The 17,512-nt window shown below is 46.0% G+C and overlaps 6 protein-coding genes across 6 annotated transcripts; 4 read left to right on the forward strand and 2 right to left on the reverse strand.

The window, feature by feature from the left end:
* The first annotated feature begins 117 nt into the window (after nucleotides 1–117).
* Nucleotides 118–688, forward strand: BO94DRAFT_517904 (uncharacterized protein). The gene is made up of 3 exons (XM_025610015.1): nucleotides 118–149; nucleotides 207–298; nucleotides 364–688. The coding sequence occupies exons 2-3, from the start codon at nucleotides 209–211 to the stop codon at nucleotides 427–429; spliced, it is 156 nt and encodes a 51-aa protein (XP_025466672.1). The 5' UTR covers nucleotides 118–149; nucleotides 207–208; the 3' UTR covers nucleotides 430–688.
* BO94DRAFT_89284 (putative P-type ATPase) lies at nucleotides 464–5,925 on the reverse strand. Its single transcript, XM_025617727.1, has 21 exons — nucleotides 5,635–5,925; nucleotides 5,543–5,582; nucleotides 4,970–5,485; nucleotides 4,576–4,917; nucleotides 4,391–4,525; nucleotides 4,274–4,340; nucleotides 4,083–4,214; nucleotides 3,687–4,033; nucleotides 3,490–3,635; nucleotides 3,331–3,438; nucleotides 2,973–3,279; nucleotides 2,756–2,909; nucleotides 2,365–2,697; nucleotides 2,226–2,314; nucleotides 2,045–2,179; nucleotides 1,728–1,960; nucleotides 1,552–1,675; nucleotides 1,451–1,496; nucleotides 1,220–1,370; nucleotides 1,015–1,163; nucleotides 464–965 (listed from the first exon to the last, which is right to left on the reverse strand). The coding sequence occupies exons 1-21, from the start codon at nucleotides 5,721–5,723 to the stop codon at nucleotides 679–681; spliced, it is 3,930 nt and encodes a 1,309-aa protein (XP_025466673.1). The 5' UTR covers nucleotides 5,724–5,925; the 3' UTR covers nucleotides 464–678.
* A 970-nt stretch (nucleotides 5,926–6,895) lies between these two features.
* nap1 (histone chaperone NAP1) lies at nucleotides 6,896–8,382 on the forward strand (the record flags this gene model as incomplete). The annotated part of the gene is made up of 5 exons (XM_025608215.1): nucleotides 6,896–6,942; nucleotides 7,031–7,110; nucleotides 7,171–7,884; nucleotides 7,938–8,278; nucleotides 8,332–8,382. 5 exons carry the CDS (start codon nucleotides 6,896–6,898, stop codon nucleotides 8,380–8,382), a joined length of 1,233 nt encoding a protein of 410 aa, XP_025466674.1.
* Nucleotides 8,383–9,600: 1,218 nt separating this feature from the next.
* BO94DRAFT_467586 (type V myosin) lies at nucleotides 9,601–14,661 on the forward strand (the record flags this gene model as incomplete). Its single annotated transcript, XM_025608210.1, has 7 exons — nucleotides 9,601–9,735; nucleotides 9,809–9,941; nucleotides 9,993–10,182; nucleotides 10,239–14,100; nucleotides 14,155–14,228; nucleotides 14,287–14,501; nucleotides 14,552–14,661. The coding sequence occupies 7 exons, from the start codon at nucleotides 9,601–9,603 to the stop codon at nucleotides 14,659–14,661; spliced, it is 4,719 nt and encodes a 1,572-aa protein (XP_025466675.1).
* Nucleotides 14,604–16,043, forward strand: BO94DRAFT_89602 (non-canonical purine NTP pyrophosphatase). Its single transcript, XM_025617730.1, has 5 exons — nucleotides 14,604–15,147; nucleotides 15,206–15,279; nucleotides 15,330–15,568; nucleotides 15,623–15,684; nucleotides 15,737–16,043. Exons 1-5 carry the CDS (start codon nucleotides 14,974–14,976, stop codon nucleotides 15,803–15,805), a joined length of 618 nt encoding a protein of 205 aa, XP_025466676.1. The 5' UTR covers nucleotides 14,604–14,973; the 3' UTR covers nucleotides 15,806–16,043.
* Nucleotides 15,383–16,628, reverse strand: BO94DRAFT_575679 (nucleoside triphosphates FAP7). Its single transcript, XM_025615095.1, has 3 exons — nucleotides 16,403–16,628; nucleotides 16,149–16,297; nucleotides 15,383–16,077 (listed from the first exon to the last, which is right to left on the reverse strand). The coding sequence occupies exons 1-3, from the start codon at nucleotides 16,583–16,585 to the stop codon at nucleotides 15,876–15,878; spliced, it is 534 nt and encodes a 177-aa protein (XP_025466677.1). The 5' UTR covers nucleotides 16,586–16,628; the 3' UTR covers nucleotides 15,383–15,875.
* Nucleotides 16,629–17,512: the final 884 nt, after the last annotated feature.

Consider the following 17,512-nt stretch of genomic DNA (forward strand, 5'->3'; position numbering starts at 1 on the left):
GCTTTCTGTTATTCTGGGCAGAGTCCTTTGAATCACGTGATAAACCGCTTATCTGCTTCTACCTCTCAAACACTTGCCTTACCCTCACAGCCATCGAACGTTTCTACATAGCGGTGGGCCCTGTCTCATAAGTCCCTGGACTACCGAAAGTATGACACTCGAGTTGAATGAGACATATAATTTCGAAGCTAACATGCATCGAACAGGAATGGCTGCAAACCACCCAATCCATATTCATCCAGCACGACCTCTTTATCGCTTCACGGCCACTGCGTTGGGAGCTAGTATGTGGTTCTTTGTACGGATCTCGCGCCATTTTATGTAACGGACATAGCTAATCATACAACCTCTACGGACTTACAGCTGATGTACAGAACTAAGAAGGACGGGCCTGCCTTGTTGGGTTGGAAGCATCCTTGGGACCATTGAGTGCATATTACACTCGGCTCTATTAAACCTGACTGGTGTCAAGAGTGGAAGAGTTTTGATTTCCTTAGAGGGTTCTTCTCTATACCTCAAGAAAGTTAAAACAGAAAAGACACGCTATTCATGTCGTCACTCAAGGAACCAATGAAAACAAATCAAACTGTAGTCGCCATCACGGATGTTTGAAACAATTAAACGTACAGATGGCAGTGGACAAATTTCTTTGCATTAGTATATAATATGGACATCCATCTACCCTTGCATTTCCTCGAGTAGTACCTTGTACTGCCGGCGCTTTTTGGGATGACCTGCCCGCAACGCTGTGTACACGCGCCCTAGAGCACGTGCCAATCTAGGGAAGAACAGTCTTTCTGCCAACCAAGAGAACAAGAAGCCCACAAGAGCGAGTGCCAACAGCCAGCACGCGAAATTGTTGGGCAGGTATGTCAATTGCATAAATTGTTCCAGCCATTGTGATGGTTTGAAAAGCATGTAGCAAGAGATTATTAGGTCCACAATTATCATAGAGAGGAATGGTTCTAATAGCCGTTAGCAAATTGACGACCGGACATGCGAGTGGGGACCAACTATTAGAGCTCATCGGTTTTCGGAAAGGCGGCCCAACGCTAAGAACAACGCTTGATAATATGTATTGGAAACTAGAAACCAGGAAAAGCACCGTGTTTTCGGAATTTTCGATATTGCTTTCCTCTAGATCTATCCGAGGAGGTTGGAACCTATTTTGAAGTCAGCAAATGTCATGAGTATACCTACGAGAAAGCACGCCACGCACCATGGTTGTAGTTGGACGGTTTGAAAAGCCACGAGCTGGGTGAAAACACATATTGCAATTTGGCCTAGTAGCGGAACCAAGACTTTGCGTGATACAAGGTCGGCAGTTGGTCGTTTTTGCGAGAGCACAGGGTACGGGTTGGTCCATCCCACTGGCAAGGAGTTAGCTACATGGTTGCTACGGTGTTTGAGGCCGGGGGCCGAATCCCTTAGTCTAGGCAAGATGACTTACTGAAAATGGCGATTGGTAATATCAGGCACAGGTCAATAAAGAGGAACTTCCAATAGTCTGTTAGTGAAAGCACTTGTCGTTGAGAGGAGCGGGAGTATCACCTGGAAGTCTCCAAGATTTGACGCCGATGCATATAAGAAACTGACAGTCGAAAACTGAATTGCCGAATAAAGGCTCATATACTTGAAGCAGCAAAAGCTTGTGACCAAGGCACCGCGACCTTCCCTGTTTCTCTGTTAGATGGATTCGCTGATGCACAATGGAAGATATCCGGTACCTAATGAGCGTTGGAACACAAGATATGTCAAAGCGACGGCTCGTGAATGGAGCAGCAACTGAAGCTTCGGCATCTGATAAAGAAACGCCGACATCTGCGGCTTTCAACGCCCCACAGTCATTGGCACCATCACCACAGAATCCACAGCAGTAGTCAAGGGATTGAAGTTTTTCTACAAGCTCGTGTTTCTCGTCGGGTGACATTCTCGCAAATACCTTGCCACGCACAAGCATCTGTAAACATAATCAGCGCAAGATTTGGATAAGCCTGACTGGCCCGTAGAAGGCATGCCAGCAGATGAATGCGACTATACATACCCTCTTTATGAGTGTTTCGCTTCCAAAATCCACGATCCACCGGAACACATCGCCACTAACGGCAAGGGAATAATTGCGAAGATTGCAAACATTGCCTGGTATAGACAAATCGACTGCCGTCGAATTCAACAAAGGCTTCCTGTCATTAGCCGTGCCCATTGTTTAGAGGATGGTGGCGTACCATGAGAGTGCTCGGGTTAAGGTTCCATGCTGGGTTATCTACACTTTCCCAGCAAAGAGAAGCATCGGAGCCATGATCCTGTGGATGGCCTGGTGCAAGGGTTAACCAAGGAAATAAAGTCTTATCAGATGCGGCCAACCTTGCACGAAACGTGGAACGAAACATTGTTCCTCTCCACTAATCAGACCACATTCGCGAGCAACACTGACTGCAGTGAGTATGTTATCACCTGTACACATCACGTTGCGTATTCCTGCCTTGTTTAGCTCAGAAATCGTCTCGGTAGTCTTTGGCTTCAGTTTGTTTTCAAAGATGATGAAGCCAAGGAATTCCAAGTCACACTCGGCATCACCACGGGTCATTTTCTGGACTCTCATCCAGCTTAATTTTGGCTCATATTTGGCCGCACAAGCAATGACGCGATAACCTTTATGGGTGTAATGACCTAGGAGGTCGTCAAAATCATGTGGTACTAAAAATATCGTGCATCAGCTTCAAAATGGAACTCAAAGTTGTGTATGCATACTAACAGCTCCCCGGAAGACATATAGCTTTAATGCTCTCCGGTGCACCTTTCACGAAAGTGCTAGCACCATTGTCACCATATCGCCGCACAATCACACTTGCTCGGCGAAGGTGTGACACAAATTCAAAACCACGCAGAATACCGAGTTCTAATGGTGCCTATATTACATCATCAGTTTCAGTCGGATGAGTAGTTTTCTCAGCATCGGAAGGGGTACTAACATCCAAGTTAGTTTGCTCATAACCACTAGCATGGCCTGCAGGAAGGGGTGGCCTTGCAATCGACGGTAATATCGTCTCAGAATCCAATTGTTCAGTATGGCCCCCACCCTCTTCAAAAGACCAACCAGTGAACTGAAACATCTTGACATCTAAAGGGTCCCCTAGAAGTTCACCGTCTACAACCCTCAAAGAGTGACATGTTGCCATGGTGTAAAGAGTGCTGTTATACCTGCTCACGCCTTGAATGCTCTTTGTACGGGATGATGTTGGGAAATCGAGACAAAGCTTAGGAAGTAGTTTTGAAAGTCTGGGACATGGTCAGTGGATATGTGGAGATGTAATATGCACGTGTATAAACCTTTTGTTGTCGTCAACAACTCGCACCCCAAGGACATCCAGGCCATCTTCTGTAAGGGTTCCCGTCTTATCGAAACATATCACATCTAGCTTTCCACCAACATTGACCCTATTTGAGAGCTTAGCACAGCCTACCTTGTGGCCTTCGCTTTTCCCTTACCTTTGTGGACTGATACAAAATATCTTATGCGCCTTCAGTCGTGAGAGAGCAAAATTGGTTCCAATACTTAGCGTGGCTGGCAGAGCTGGAGGCACCACGATCGTGATCAGGTCGAGTGCTCTGACGATGATTAGATGCCATGAGAGCTGTAAGTTGTTAGCTGCCGACGATTCTGCTTGGCTCCAAGCTATGCTTACTCCAAGGTGGATGAAATTAACAAATGAGGCCACAAAGCCCATAATAGCAATAAGAGCCATAACAGATATATAACGGAACGAGTCCCGATAGAAACTGAATCCTGAAGGCTTTGGGAAAAGCATAGATCGAACAAGGGCGCCTTTCGTCGTCAAAAACCCTGTTCTCACAACGACTGCCAAAGCAATGGCTTCATCGTCAACGGCTTGTGGACGACGTGCCCGGATTACCTTTGTGCCACTGAATAAGAAATGTTTTGCAAGAACGGGGTGAACTGAGGGGGCACTCAAGTTCAGGTATTTGAGAGCATCGTCCGTTAACGGTACTTTGGAAACGGGAACAGATTCACCTATATTTTCGTTAGGTTCTTATCCACTACCTTAGATGAGGTGTCAAACCTGTGAGCATGCTCTCATTCACGATACAGTCCCCAGAGAGTAATATACAGTCACAAGGAACATGATTTAATGAGGGGTCAGAGAATTCAAAAACATCACCAGGAACAAGTTCCCGAGAAGGAACAGATCTCCCTGCCATGGAAACATACTGTTAATTTGAGCATGTATTGCCAGGACGATTTTAAACTTACAGAATCCATTTCTTAGCACACGTATATCACATTCAAATAATGAAATTTGTCTTAAGCGATTCATAGTCTGCTTATGATTAGTAAACAGGCACAAAGCTTTGGTGAAGGACCGCGGACCGCTTTGGTCTCGATTATAGTAGCACTTATACTAATAACGGAGATGAGGAATATGCAGACTGCATAATAATAATACTGATCGAGTGACCAAAGGACGAGACTGGCAAGCTGGAAAATATAGAATGGGTGAAAAGCCTGAAACCGTAAGCATGTCAATACGACAATTCATGTCATTGAACAAGTACCTCATCCATAAGAAGTTGAAGAATGGGCTTTTGTTGGATATCAATGAGGTTTTTTCCAAACACCTGTTCGCGGCTATCACGATCATCGGCATCGAGTCCAGCTCTCATTCCTTTCGCGTTCGTCCAAAAAGGGTCTTTCCAGCCGTTAACTAAACAGAATTTGTCTTCAACGGGGTGGTAGAAGAGCCGGAGATATCTATAGTCGATGTACCGCAATTTCGAAATAGTGGGATCGTTGTCTTCGTCGAACATGTGGTATTCGGGGTCAGTAAAGACTGTTGAAAGGGGACGGCCGTAATCTTCATTATGAACCGTGTGAATGCCAAATTGATTCCATTGATCCTGGTTCAGACTCAGTACATGGAGTATCAGCATTATGTACTTCCGTACTTACCTCAACTGCGACCCATTGACACACTTGAAGAGGGGCCGGGTTCCCCAACAAGCGGACTCGGTACCTCGGAAACCACCGAAATAGAAGATAAAAGAGCCCGAATGATAACAAACATAATGAATAATACAATACCATGCCAGCGAGGCTCGTCGAAAACCCCGCAACAACGATGGTTAGGTCTTCTGAGACGATATGGACTTTCTGGCTTACTCTTCTGTCGCTTCTATAGCCTTGGACATAAGAAGAGGCTGATAGCGACCGCTGCAGGAGAGGATCTTCAGCAGAATCTCTAGAGTAAGATGGACGTTTAGAAGATCTGATAGACTCATTCGTCACGCTAACTCCAAGTTCGGGCATGTCGTCAATATCGCTCTCGGCAGCTTCATTTGGCCACTCCATGTGATCTTCATCTTCTTGAAAATAAGTGAAGCTTGTGGTAGAGTCTCTCCGATTCCGACGGTGAGAAAATGAAACCACGCTGGAAGGGATACTCTCTGACATCGGCCCATCATATATCTATTACAGTTACATTGATTGTCCTGTATTCTTCAGCCTCACAATTGATGAACGCACCTCATTGCGAGCCATTTCAACGTCTGAGATAACACTATAGCTAGAAAATCATCAGTAAACCCAACTGAAGAGTTGTGTCTGGTGATAAGAACCTGCTTATCATGGAGCTGCGCCGATGATCAGTCCCAAGGAAAGCCATGGAAGACTGGTTTTCCATTGGTGGCTGTACATCGTTTTCCATGTTGATGGAGATGCTCTCAATTTGCTTCTCAATGTCTGGTGTAAGTCGCAGTGGAAAGATCAGTTTTGTTTATATTAAAATCAACAGGCCAGCGGTGATGAGAAAGCCCATGCAGCTGTTTTCATTCCGAGTGATCCCACTATAATTTTGAGCGAATGATTTTAGCCAATATCTAGATATGTCGTTTATGGACTGTATATATGCATGGAAAAGATAATGAGTTAGAAGATGTTATTAATGACCGACTCACAAAAAGTCTTATCTTCACGTGACAGCATACCTAGATGGCGGGAGCCTATCTCGTAAATTACCAATCCCCACTGACTGACTATGGAGTACTAGGGTGTATGTAGTAGACAACTCAACTATGGTTTCTTTCCTACTCCGTTGCTAAGTATATGTCATTAATATCGATTTTGGGAATACCTAATGGTCCATATTTCCATGTAGTGTGCGGGTGACTTTCCTTATATTTGAATTTCTACACATGCTCTTGGAATAGGCTTCCTGGTCCCGGTATTCATTGATTGATGTGGCTGCGTATATAGATAGTACTAATAACCTACCATGTAAAACTATTCACTGATTACTGGTGGAAAGAAAATGATATCATTCTACCCAGTACCAAGTCAACTTTTAAAACCCAACTGCCCCTGACTGGCGCTTTGATGTTACTACTATCTGAATTAACAGAGACGGCAAGTTCTAAGGTATTTTGAGTAGCAAGATTCAAAATAAATAGGTTGCAAGACATTCTGTACTAATAATAATCGATGTTGGAAAGCCAAAGGGCTAAGGTTGGATTCGGTATGCTGGAGGTAAAACTAAACTCAAGCGTCTTATATGGTATATTATTCCGAGCGGCTATGCCTGTTCTCTACTATGTTATCCTTGTGACCCAGGAGATAGAGAGAGGTAGGGATGATAGGACTCTTTTTGTCTACCGGCACCAGCGATTGATACAATATTGTTGGGAGCTTTGAAAAGTTCTCAACAGCCAGCGCCCCCGTCCCGCCAAGCCCCTCGGCCCAAGGGCGCTAAGGATCCCACCAAGCCAGTATTCCAGACCTCGCAAAACCGAAGCGTATCAAATTCTTCCTTAACCCTCTTCGACAAACCCCTCGGCCATCCCGTGTCCTTGTTACGTGATTCCTTTAAACAACGTTATCACCATGTCTGAGCCCATCAGGAATAAGAAGGCGGAATTCCCCGTGGCCCCGTAAGTATCCCTTCTTCTGAGCTACCGACCTCTACCGAATTTTGCCGCATGCTATGTCTTGATTTCTGATCAGATGTGACGGCTACAGGACTCCACAAAACACCCCAGCCAACAATGCTCCTATCTCTTCCCATGCTCAGCAGCCAGGGATTGCTAGCATCAAAGAAGGTGAACTAAACTGTTTCCTCAAATAAGGTGCTTCTTCCACCTAACACAACCTAAATCTAGAGTCTCTTGACCATGCTACGGCGGCTTCCCTGTTTGCACGCAACCCCGGGCTTGTTTCAATGATCCAGGGAAAATTGGGATCCCTTGTTGGCCGCTCTTCAGGCTACATTGAATCCTTACCTGTCTCAGTCCGCAGACGTGTCGCTGGCTTGAAGGGTATTCAGAAGGAACACGCTAAACTGGAAGCTCAGTTTCAGGAAGAGGTCCTGGAACTTGAGAAGAAGTACTTTGCCAAGTTCACTCCTCTGTACCAGCGACGTTCCACGATAGTCAATGGAGCCGCGGAGCCTACGGATGGCGAAATCGAAGCGGGACAGGGTGAGGAAGATGATGACGACTCTAAAGACGAGCCTGAGACCACGAAGGACGAGGAGCAAGAGTCACCAATCACCGGTATACCCGAATTTTGGCTTTCGGCTATGAAGAACCAGATTTCTCTTGCAGAAATGATCACTGAACGGGACGAAGATGCCTTGAAGCATCTCATCGACATTCGCATGGAATATCTCGATCGTCCAGGCTTCCGCCTTATCTTCGAATTTTCGGCTAATGCCTTTTTCACGAACAAGCTCATCTCGAAGACATATTACTACAAGGAAGAGAACGGCTATGGCGGTGATTTTATTTACGACCATGCTGAGGGCACTAAGATCGATTGGAAGGCTGATCAGGATCTCACTGTCCGCATTGAGAGCAAAAAGCAGAGAAATAAGAGTAAGTTTCAGCGCAGTCAATGCTGGATGAACTTTGTCGCTGAACTCTTCTAGATACGAAACAGACTCGGGTTGTCAAGATTACCGTTCCCACGGAGTCATTCTTCAATTTCTTTTCTCCTCCTCAGCCCCCAACAGAAGATGATGACACTGTTGCCACTGATATCGAGGAGCGACTTGAACTTGATTACCAGCTTGGTGAAGATATCAAGGAGAAGCTCATACCTAGAGCCATTGACTGGTTCACGGGGGAGGCTCTTCAGTTTGAGGAGCTGGGTGAGGACATGGATGAAGATGAATTTGACGACGAGGACGACGAAGATGAGGATGAAGAGGATGATGACGATGAGGATAGGAGATCCGACCGGGACGTTGACGATGATTCGGAAGAAGAGGTGCGCACCTATTACTGTTTCTTCTACCATTTGTGCATGCTAACCAAGAACAGGATGGTGCCTCTAAGCCAAAGAAGGAGGCAGCGGAATGCAAACAAAGCTGAGCATGTTCGTGAATGTAGATGAGGAAAACCAAGCTGGAGCATGCATGACCCGGCTTCTTGACAGCTAGCCACTAGTGGTGTCTCCCATTGTCATTGTCCTGTTTCCCCCTTTTTTCTATTATTATTTACAATCTCCCCCTTCTAGTCCTTCTGACGTTTTCGTTTCCACCTAGTAATCTTGTCTCAGATTGTCGTCTTGATGTCTCGGGAAGCGCTTCCATGGTGCAAATAATCCATTGGCGCTTCTTTGTGTAAGGCAGTCTGCGCAGCTCTGGTCTAATCATCTCACTCATTTCTAATCTCCTTTCGTGCATAATTGTGTCCAGGCAATGATGTGAAGTATGAACATACTCCAGGTTTAGTTTGATGGATACATGCAGGCCATCTGTCGGCTTAATTGCTTTGTGGCGATGAGTTGAAAAGCGGCCCCCCAACCCCAAGCCTATTACTATCATAGCCGTTATCATACCGTCTAAAGCACTCTGGTGCATTGTTACCAAGTAAAGTCTAGAAGCCGTAGATTCAATGGCGAAAGTCGCAATGTGTACCTGTGGAGTATCTACACTGGACAGCACACTTGGGTCATTATCACCATGGATCGTTTGTCATCGGTTTATAGGTATAGCCAACTAACTAATCACTAGTGTTTTCTCACCGCCTGTTCTGCCCCCATATTCTGTTGTAACATCGTGGGCTCAATCCAGTTTTCATGCGATGCAGAACATATTTGTGAAGACTTGAACTTGCAGCTGCATATAAACCCATAAAATTGCCCGTTCTCAGTAACATTGTACTTCTAGTTGTGGTTATGGCGAGTTTGTGAAATACTTCTACGGAGCAATGTCCATACTTTTTGGCTCTTGGCGCTGGTGCTGACAACTGTGGGGATCATGTCGACAAGTGGCGCCGCTCTCAAGGCGCCGCTTCAGGGGTTGCGGCTCGGTAACGCCAGCTGTTAGCCAGTTCAGTAATTTCTTCCTGAAGTGAAGCATGATGCCTGTTTTTGACTTATAATCAAAAACAGAACCCGTCATTGCTGCCTTCGGACGGGATTGTTCCGCTCGATTTGACTTGAACTCGCTGTCCTTGTTCCTATCTCCTCACTAGATGCCTTTTAACATCAATTGTTCAAACAGATCCTCCGAACGTCCTGCATAGGTTGCTTGCTCCAGTCACATCAAGATATAGGAGGATAACAGATCCATATAACCTAGCGCGATGGTGCACAATTACGAGGTCGGAACGAGGGCCTGGCAACCCGATCCGACCGAGGGATGGGTTGCATCTGAAGTCAAAGAGAAGTTGGTCGAGGGGGACAAGGTGCAACTTGTTTTCTTGATGGAAAATGGAGAGGTTTGCATATCTTTTCTACCAGTTTCTTGGTGTAGACAGCCATAACAGTCCACTGACGAGTTTACGCATAAAGACAAAAACTTTGGAAACAACCCAGGCCGAGTTACAGGTAGACAACAACCCAAAACTGCCTCCGTTGATGAATCCTGCTATGCTCGAAGCCAGCGAAGACCTTACGAGCCTATCTCATCTGAATGAACCAGCTGGTGTGTGTGCCTTCTAACTTAGGATTATGGTTGTTGCTGAGTACCTTGAAGTTTTGCAGGCTATAAAGTTACGTTATGCGCAAAAGGAAATATATACCTATAGTGGCATTGTTCTTATTGCCACCAATCCCTTTGCTCGGGTCGACTCACTCTATGTTCCGCAAATGGTGCAAGTATATGCTGGAAAACATAGAGCATCCCAGGCGCCACATCTTTTCGCCATCGCCGAGGAGGCCTTCGCGTAAGAGCTGCTCTCTTCTCTGATACACGTCTGGTTATTTACAAATTATTGTATAGTGACATGTTACGAGACGGGAAGAACCAGACGATTGTAGTTTCTGGTGAATCAGGTGCCGGGAAGACGGTCAGCGCAAAGTACATCATGCGTTACTTTGCAACACGCGAGTCTTCAGATCAGCCCGGGAAATATACTACCAGTCGAGCAGATGCTATCAGCGAGACCGAAGAGCAAATTCTGGCCACAAATCCTGTCATGGAAGCATTCGGCAATGCCAAAACGACTCGCAATGACAACTCTTCCCGTTTCGGAAAGTACATTGAAATAATGTTCGATGACAGAACCAATATAATTGGCGCCAAGATACGAACATATCTTTTAGAAAGATCCCGACTTGTGTTTCAGCCTCTGAAAGAGCGCAATTATCACATATTTTACCAACTTGTCGCCGGTGCGACGGAATCTGAAAGACAAGAGCTTGGCCTTGCATCCATCGAGGACTTCGATTATCTCAATCAAGGTGGAACACCGACAATTGATGGCGTTGACGACAGGGCTGAATTCAATGCAACAAAGAAATCCTTGGGCACTATAGGGGTCCCGGAAAAAACACAAGCCGAAATATTTCGGGTGCTCGCTGCTCTGTTACATCTTGGAAATGTCAGAATAACCGCCACAAGGACGGATTCGAGTTTATCTCCGTCGGAACCATCGCTTGTTCAAGCTTGTGAAATGCTCGGGATCGACGCCAATGAATTTGCAAAATGGATAGTCAAGAAACAGCTCATTACACGAGGCGAGAAAATTACATCCAACTTGACTCAACAACAGGCCACGGTTGTCAGGGATTCGGTCGCTAAATTCATTTATTCTAGCCTATTTGATTGGCTTGTCGATAAGATCAATCGCGGTCTAGCTACTGATAGCGTTCTGAGCAAGTTCAAGTCCTTCATTGGCGTCTTGGATATCTACGGATTCGAACATTTTGCAAAGAATTCGTTTGAACAGTTTTGCATCAATTACGCCAATGAAAAACTGCAGCAAGAGTTCAACCAGCACGTGTTCAAACTCGAACAAGAAGAATATGTGCGAGAACAGATAGACTGGACATTCATTGACTTCTCAGATAACCAACCATGTATTGACTTGATTGAAGCTAAATTGGGTATCCTATCCCTTTTGGACGAGGAATCTCGGCTGCCCATGGGCTCAGATGAGCAATTTGTGACCAAGTTGCACCACAATTTCGCTGCAGATAAGCAGAAGTTCTACAAGAAGCCGCGGTTCGGCAAGTCCGCGTTTACGATATGTCATTATGCAGTTGATGTAACTTACGAGTCCGACGGCTTCATAGAGAAGAACAGGGACACTGTTCCAGATGAGCATATGGAGATCTTGCGCGGCTCCTCCAACGACTTTGTGAAAGAAATCCTGGATACGGCTGCTGCTGTTCGGGAGAAGGATTCAGCATCTATTTCATCCAAGCCTGTTGCTGCCCCAGGCCGAAAGATCGGTGTCGCTGTCAATCGCAAGCCAACCCTAGGAGGAATATTCAAGTCTTCCTTGATTGAGCTCATGAACACCATTAACTCCACTGATGTACACTACATTCGCTGTATCAAGCCCAATGAGGCCAAAGAGTCTTGGAAGTTCGAAGGACCAATGGTCCTCAGTCAGTTGAGAGCCTGTGGTGTCCTTGAAACTGTACGGATCAGCACTGCTGGGTATCCTACACGTTGGACTTACGAGGAATTTGCGATCCGATACTACATGCTCTGTCACTCATCGCAATGGACGTCAGAAATTAGGAACATGTGCCATGCCATTTTACAGAAAGCCCTCGGCGATGGTACCCAGCAGAAGCAAGATAAATACCAGTTGGGTCTAACGAAGATATTCTTCCGGGCAGGCATGCTTGCTTTTCTCGAAAACCTTCGCACGTCCAGATTGAATGAATGCGCGGTGATGATTCAAAAAAATTTGCGATGCAAGTATTACAGACGCAGATATCTCGAAGCTCGTGCTTCTATTCTCACGACACAGGCCCTGGTCAGGGGATTTCTTGCCAGGCAGCGTGCAGCCGAGATACGGCAGGTCAAGGCAGCTACGACAATTCAAAGGGTATGGCGAGGACAGAAGGAAAGACGGAAGTATAACCGAATTCGTGCCAACTTTGTTCTCTTTCAGTCAGTCGCAAAGGGTTTCCTTTGTCGACAGAGTATCCTGGACACGATACACGGCAATGCAGCGATAGTGATACAGCGGTCTTTCCGTTCTTGGCGACAGTTACGTGCTTGGAGACAGTACCGCAGAAAGGTGATCATTGTCCAGAGTCTCTGGAGAGGCAAGGAGGCCAGAAAAGAGTACAAGAAGCTTCGCGAGGATGCCCGAGACCTCAAACAGATATCCTATAAGCTGGAAAACAAGGTGGTCGAGTTGACTCAGTACCTTGAGTCTTTGAAGCGTGAAAACAAATCATTGAACTCGCAACTGGAGAATTATGAGACTCAATTGAAGTCATGGAGGAGTCGTCATAATGTACTCGAGAATCGCTCGAAGGAACTACAGGCCGAAGCCAATCAGGCAGGTATCACTGCAGCTCGGTTAACTGCCATGGAGGAAGAGATGAATAGATTACAGCAGAACCATAATGATGCACAGGCAACCATCAAGCGTCTCCAAGAGGAAGAAAAGGTTTCACGGGAATCCATTCGCTCTGCGAACCAGGAGTTAGAAAGACTCCAGCAGCTAAACACCGAGGCTGAAAATGAGAAGGCGTCTCTTCGTCAGCAGATTGTGGACCTTGAAGAACAACTGGAGCTTGCGAAGAGAGTTGTACCCGCAAACGGCACGAACGGCGACCAGCAGAACGGTGGGCCTATACAACCGCCCGCCAGCGGCTTAATAAATCTTGTTTCTTCCAAGAAACCTAAGCCCAAAAGACGGAGTGCCGGGGCCGAGAGAATTGATATTGATCGTTTCAGTGCAGCTTACAACCCGAGGCCAGTCTCCATGGCCATTCCCAGTTCAGCTATGGGACGTCAGCACTTTTCAGGAAATGCCTTTGCTCCTGGACTTGATTCCGTTGAGGTAGAGCTCGAGAACTTGTTATCCGAAGAGGACGAACTCAATGAGGAGGTAACTATGGGCTTGATACGCAACCTTAAAATTCCGCTACCCAGCTCTACCCCACCGCCAACGGAGAAGGAAGTCCTATTCCCAGCCTACCTGATCAACCTGGTTACTTCAGAAATGTGGAACAATGGCTTTGTGAAAGAGTCCGAGCGCTTCTTAGCCAACGTGATGCAGTCAATTCAACAAGAGGTTATGCAGCACGATGGTGATGATGCTATTAATCCCGGGGCCTTTTGGCTTTCTAACGTTCACGAAATGCTGTCTTTCGTTTTCTTGGCCGAAGATTGGTACGAAGCACAAAAGACAGATAATTTCGAGTATGACCGTCTCTTGGAGATTGTGAAGCACGACCTCGAAAGTCTCGAGTTCAACATATATCATACATGGATGAAGGTGCTGAAAAAGAAACTCTACAAGATGATCGTCCCAGCGATCATTGAATCCCAATCTCTTCCTGGGTTTGTTACAAGTGAGACGAACCGGTTCCTTGGGAAGCTTTTGCCCTCCAACAACAACCCTGCCTACAGTATGGACAACCTTCTCAGCCTCTTGAACAATGTCTACAAAGCAATGAAGGCTTTCTACCTCGAAGAATCCATCATAACGCAGACCGTCACCGAGCTGCTTCGTCTTGTTGGTGTCACTGCTTTCAATGACCTTCTCATGCGGAGAAACTTCCTCTCCTGGAAACGTGGTCTGCAAATCAACTACAACATCACCCGGATCGAGGAGTGGTGCAAGAGCCACGATATGCCGGAGGGTACACTTCAGCTAGAGCATCTCATGGTAAGACCTGCAAGTCACATATGTGTGCTTATTACTAACGTTAAACCCTTGTAGCAAGCAACCAAGCTTCTTCAGCTCAAAAAAGCCACCTTGAACGATATTGAAATTATTCAAGATATTTGTTGGATGTGAGTTTGAGATCTTGCTTTGCTTTCTAGAGGTACATGCAGTACTGACGGCGTCTAGGCTCTCACCAAACCAAATCCAGAAACTTCTGAACCAATATCTTGTGGCTGATTATGAGCAACCTATAAATGGCGAAATCATGAAAGCCGTGGCGTCACGTGTCACCGAGAAGAGTGACGTTCTTCTTCTGACACCTGTGGATATGGAAGACAGTGGTCCGTATGAAATTGCGGAGCCACGGGTTATTACAGCTCTGGAGACATACACGCCGTCATGTAAGTCAATATGTTGAACAGTGCGCCGAAAATCGCTGACATTTTTGTAGGGCTCCAAACGCCACGACTAAAGCGACTGGCTGAAATTGTTTCTGCCCAGGCAATGGCTCAGCAAGAGAGGCTGGAGATAAATGAAGGCGGCGCAACGCCTATGAATTAGTGCTTGTACAGAGAATTAGTGGACTTGCAGTTCCCTATAAGCCATGACGATGAGTGTTTGTATCTTGTTGGCCACTTTACACCTTTGTAAGCAGCCCGGTGAGGCTCCATCACGGGCTACAAGGTGGGGCTGCGGGGAACAAGAATCCTAAGCAGTAGTAGTAGACTGACCGAACCTAAGCCCTGCCGCAAAAAGCATCTATTCAAGTATTTAGCACTCCGCTATTTAGACCTCCTTTTCGTCCGCCAACCTACTTAGCACTGCTCACCTCTCTCTTTAGCAGTTCTTTTCTGGCCTACTGGCATCACAATAATGGCTACTCCTAAGAAGTTGAACTTCATCACCGGTAACAAAAACAAGCTGGCTGAAGTCAAAGCGATATTAGGAACTGTAATCGACGTTGAGAACCAAGCAGTCGACCTACCCGAGATACAAGGCACGATTGAAGATATTGCCAAGGAGAAGTGCCGACGAGCGGCAGAGGTGGTGAGCGACCAAGCTCTTCACCGCATTACAACAAACCATACTGACAAGCCCTGGTCAGGTGGGAGGACCGGTGCTAACGGAGGATACTGCGCTTGAGTTCCATGCTCTGAAAGGGCTTCCTGGACCCTACATGTACTCTTTCCCTAGGCAGACTTGTGACTCTGGTGCTAATATCTACTCAGAAAGTCGTTCCTTGATGCCTTGAGTCATGAAGGTCTTAATAAATTACTTGACTCATTCCATACCAGAGCTGCGGAGGCTGTCTGCACATTCGCGTTTTCTAGCGGGCCCGGTTCGGACCCAATTCTTTTTCAAGGTAGAACAGAGGTAAGGTCCAATTTGAACCACCACATCTTTCATTGGAAGCTGACGCCTTTACACAAGGGCACCATTGTGAGACCAAGAGGACCTGCGAACTTTGGTATGTACAAGCGACTCTTACTTACACGAACCAGTTCTCACTAGCTCCACACAGGCTGGGATCCGATCTTTGAGTATCAAGGCAAGACTTATGCGGAAATGGACAAAGAGGAGAAGGTAGTAGAAATGGCTCGTCAGACCCACCCAGCAGCCGCTAATAATGGAGCAGAACTGTATTTCACATAGATATAAAGCTTTGGTCAAGTTGCAGAGCTGGTTGACAGACGGACGTTTCTGATCTGACTTGTGGAGTTCATGGTCAGAGTCGGTGCTGGTTCTGAGGGGGCCCTTGGATAATTGGGACAGGCTCAGTATGATTTGTCTGCCCGGTCTCTTTTCCAAGACCCTACCCAGCTGGAAATTCTTGCGCAGTTGGACTCTACATCATCGTCCTTCTCGCTATTCAACTCGACCACAACTGCTTCGTCGAACGCTTCTCGAGCCTCTTCAAGCAAAATACCAAATATCTCAGCATCTAAGTTTTCCTGTAGCTTCGTTTGATTGTAACCCCTGCAACCGACATGCTCTAGTTAGAATTTAAGGTAAGGATAAGGCGAGAGTGAAACAATCATGGGGTGTACCTTGTTGCGAGGCGATCGTAATGAACAGATGTAGATGGACAGCGTAAGACCACCACCAGATCAATCCAGGATTTGGGGAATAGGTCACATGCATGCCAGTCGATTAGATAGCCGCCCTGAAGCACCTCATCCTCAACAGCGTCCAGAAGCTGCAGTATGTAGGTTAGGTAAGCGGAAGACGAGAAGAATGAAAGCCGTTTTGACTTATCGGGCAACTAGGGACTAGGGTAGAATAAACGTTCCACAACACGTACTTTGTCCTCGTCCACGACCCAGGTTTGCAATTCTTGGTCGTAGGTATCGTAACAGCCTCGGTCTTTTGCGACCTGATTTATTGAAAGATGCCGCAAACCAGTGTCCTGAGCCAGTTGCTCGCAATGAACGGTTTTGCCTACGCCGGGCGTGCCTGTTATTATCACATTCGGGGAGATTCGCATTATGAACCTAGTTAAAACGTGTGATGTGATCGATAAAGATAGATAAAGTCCTGATAGCGAGGGAAATTTTCCGTGGGGTACTCCGTAATCAGCATAACTTCGGATTATCAAACCTTCCGATATCCTACATACATGAATAGATATCATTACTCAAGCACTATTCTGTAGATAAAATTGGATTTGAATACTGGTGTTACTTCGATCTTTCAGCAGAAGCTGCTGTGTCTATGGATGTTTGGTTTTAGAAGTACATACGGTCACCACCTTCTTTTCTGAGCATGCCAGATTGTCCCCTTCCATGGGCCCGATTAGGTAATAACTTCTGGATGGTGGTGGTGCAATGGTAGAAGGGCACCACTGGTGGCACTGATTAAGAAGTATGATTGGGGGATCATAGTCAGGAAGCTGCAGATTTAAACACTGCTAATGTTATTACCCTAGTAGTACCAAGGGAGACTCCCTCTCCTGCTTCTCAACCTGTACCAAGTACCATCAAGATATCCTTGATTAACCTATAATCTCTCTTCTAAATTGAGATAACTAACACCTCTATTTTTATTTAGCCTTCACTTAATCGTATTTATATGAGTTGATAATATCCTTTTGAGACAAATATCATTACCTAACCCTACAGATCGGGAAGAGAAAGTATCCGATCAGGATTTAACCTTTGCTTATACTTAAAATTATCTTTCAGATCTTCTGTGTTGTAATAATCCTGGCTTAGCACGTGTTTAACGTCCCATGGGAGACGCTAGAGACTGGATAGTTACTGGGTCATGTTATATCATATCATTTATTTAGTATAAGGGTTGCAAGATGGCTCCGTTTTCCTCTCGAAATACGTTCACAGAATACTACTACCATGAGTAGTAGTTAATAACTTCTGTATAAATACCATCAGTCGACAGGCCCACACCACTGTGC

Source organism: Aspergillus sclerotioniger (genome assembly GCF_003184525.1).
Source record: "Aspergillus sclerotioniger CBS 115572 chromosome Unknown BO94scaffold_16, whole genome shotgun sequence".
NCBI classification, from domain to species: domain Eukaryota; kingdom Fungi; phylum Ascomycota; class Eurotiomycetes; order Eurotiales; family Aspergillaceae; genus Aspergillus; species Aspergillus sclerotioniger.